Source organism: Gloeophyllum trabeum, assembly GCF_000344685.1.
Source record: "Gloeophyllum trabeum ATCC 11539 unplaced genomic scaffold GLOTRscaffold_00014, whole genome shotgun sequence".
NCBI lineage: Eukaryota > Fungi > Basidiomycota > Agaricomycetes > Gloeophyllales > Gloeophyllaceae > Gloeophyllum > Gloeophyllum trabeum.
This window is the reverse complement of record NW_006920423.1, coordinates 772,455-775,684: the sequence shown is the minus strand read 5'-3', so window position 1 is coordinate 775,684 and position 3,230 is coordinate 772,455. Positions and strand designations below refer to the sequence as shown.

Genomic DNA, 3,230 nt, shown 5'->3' with positions numbered 1-3,230 from the left:
GCACCATGAGCAAAACAAGACACTCCGAGTGATTTCTGAGCTTGCGGGATGCAGCATAAGCACAGTCTTCGAAGTTCTCCGACTCTACACGGAATACGGCACAGTCATCAACCCGAATGCTAGACCTCGAGGCCGGCCGCGCACTCTCGACATGCAGGATATGAACTTCGTGCGATCAGTTATTGAGGGAGAGCCTGCTATCTACCTTGATGAGCTACGAGATCGAGTCTACAACAGACTACACAGCACATGCAGTTTGTCAGCCTGAGGGCGGGCTGCAGTCTACAGAGTCACACAGTTACAAGAAGCCATCTCGCATTACTGCATATGGGTATATTTGGCTCGAACAAACAATGCTCACGGAAACCCGATTTTCGGTTTCATATGCAAACGACTGTAAGGACGCGAGTCGCTATAAATGGAAGGTTGAGACACTGTGCGGTAACCCCGCAGCGTCGCGAGGGACTTCGTCTGAAGTCTGGGCAGCTCGCTTCGGAATGGGAATCCTAAGGCGGTGAGGAGGTTGTGTACTCACTGCAATTCATTCGTACACCGGTAACACCACCTCCCATGATCATGAGAAGTTGAATGGTTTTGTATATCAGTACACATGTAGTTTTAATTTTTTGAAACTGAACCCCAAAGTATAATACCAAGTGAAGGCTTTGTGTATAGATTGGCCCTTGTCCGGACTCAAAGTGCCACAATGTCATCAATATCGGCGCCTTGCAATGACTGCATGATGAGACAGAGAACAAAGAAAATTGTCAAGTTGCATTACGGAGTGAAGACAACTAGAATCATCACAAGTGAAAAATATTGTCCGTGGTTGGGATTGAACCTCCAGCTCACAGCATTGCATCTGAAATAACCCATCACACTAACCACTGCACTAGCAGCACACTAGCAATATTCAAAAGTGAGATAATATGTTAGTTGGGCAACCGTCTGGGCGCATCCGCTGCAATGGCTCCGCGTCCACTTTGCGAGCCGCTGCGCGACTCGCTTACATAATCTGCGTCCTCAACTTTGTAGGGAGGATTGCATTTCGTATCGGGTCTACAGGAGAAACCGCTAGAATACTTGGTGTACATCCATGAATTGTATTTTCGGACAAACTTCCCTTTCCACCAAGAGAGTGCAGCCGCTCCTTTGAATCAGTGATGGAAGTTCTTAGAACGGGACCATTAGAGCATATTCGCTGTGGTAATTACCACAGCGTGGGGCCAATGGGGTCGCTTAAATCCATCAAAATTCCCTTACTTGGGAGCTCCACCCGTAGTAAATACCACACCGAACATGCTCTATCGCCTACATCTGTACAGGAGCTGAGTCCGTCTTTGCTATTGCGCCCCCGTGCAAACATGACCAAATATTACCTTTTCGAGAATTTTATCATGTGACCTCCGACTCCTCCGGCCACGTCACTAAAAATAAAGAATGTAAACGCATTGCGTAAGCTGGCTATGCCTGAGCTAACATATTTATATTATTTCCGAACACCATTGTGCTCCTGTAGCCTAGTGGTTAGAATGATGTCCGCATTTGCCGGAGGTGTTTGGTTCAATTCATGGTTGTGCAAACTTTAAATTTTCTCCTCCTTGGCAGGGTTAGGGTTTATCAACTACCTTTATGCACTATTGCCTTTCTATAGTATCTTTGTCAACTATATGTATCACAGGTCTACAAATTTGAATACAAAATTTTGTTTTCCTATCTATACGAGCCACTTAGTCCCTAGTGGTTACTCTAACTAGTCGGACATGCGCCCGGAGGGAAGTCCGCGTTTGCCGGCGTCACATGACTTTCTTCTCGATATGGTATCTTTGTACATGTTTGCACGGGGGCGCAGTAAAGCTACCTAGCTGAGTCACCTAAAGGGAAGAGCGTCAGTGGAATACAAGCATCACCCTCGCTCTCCATAAATTTATCTCACGCCTCGCTCACCTTCAAAATCTCCTGGAGTCTTACTGTTACTGCGTCTTTGCTATTGCGCCCCCGCGTAAACATGACCAAATATTACCTTTTCGAAAAGAATATCATGTGACCTCCGACCCCTCCGGCCGCGTTGCTAAAAATAACTGGACCCAGCCGTATTAAGTAAGCGCCAATTACATTGCCATCATATATTTTTAACGTGTAAGACATGCATTGCTTCTTTAGTGTAATGGTTACGCGGCATGCATTTAGCACAGGACGTCTAAAGTTCAATTCCTACTGTGCACGTTTGTTGATTTGTGCTTTTAGGAGGGTTAGGGTTTATTACCTTTCCTTACTGTTGGCTTTTATATCTACCTTGTCAGCCACATGTATCACAGCTATATAGATTTCAATGAAAATTTATTTTGCTCCATCTATATGACCCTCTTAGTCCAGACTTGAAGATACTCTAACTGGCCGGACACGCGCGCGGCGGGAAGCCCGCGTTTGCCGGCATCACGTGATATTCTTCTGGATATGGTATATTTGTACGTGTTTGCACGGGGGCGCAGTAAAGCTACCTCTGTTACTGTCACATCGAGCAACCGATAATATGACACACGGTGGCATTCAGTCCCATATGTCAATACAATATTGTGAATTCCACACAACCACCATATACAGTCATATACTCCCCATATGGGAGCTGAGCCACAGACGATCCCCTACAACGGTAATGTCAGGGAATATCAAATAGAAACAAATGCATTACCATATTTGAATATCAATTTCCGCAGATATACCCAGTGATAGAGCAAATATGGATAAATATATGGAACAATGGGGAAGTCCGGTTTTTGGCCTGATACAGTACAATGAATCATAGCTAAAATATCAAAGCACATCTCGGGTTGATAGCGAATCCGGAATATGGATGCAAATAGCGTAACACATAGCATAAAGGTGCGATATACCTGATTCGGGATCGTCCGGTATATAATCGGGCCGCCAACGGGCCGCCAGTGGCTGCATCGGCAAGCCACTCAATAGCCGGCGGCGGCCCACCGGCGGCTAAGAGCGGCTGGGAGAGCGGCTCGCAGCCTGGTACGGGCGCAACCGACTTGTATGCCTAGTTCTAAGATAGTGTTTGTGTTCAGCGGAGCTATATGGAGATGATGAAGTGGACTTACCTGAGATAACATGAGTACAACAGCAAGCTCGTCCGTCAGAGGGAATCGAGCAAAATGACAGAGCACTCGTGTCGGATCAACCCTCCTCCAGATCGTCTGCGAGCTGCAACAAATAAACCT

General features: G+C 46.3%; 1 protein-coding gene across 1 annotated transcript; it reads right to left on the bottom strand.

The window, feature by feature from the left end:
- Positions 1-2,806: 2,806 nt before the first annotated feature.
- On the bottom strand, positions 2,807-3,122 carry GLOTRDRAFT_132725 (uncharacterized protein; the record flags this gene model as incomplete). Its single annotated transcript, XM_007871597.1, has 2 exons — positions 2,807-3,049; positions 3,111-3,122. The coding sequence occupies 2 exons, from the start codon at positions 3,120-3,122 to the stop codon at positions 2,807-2,809; spliced, it is 255 nt and encodes an 84-aa protein (XP_007869788.1).
- Positions 3,123-3,230: the final 108 nt, after the last annotated feature.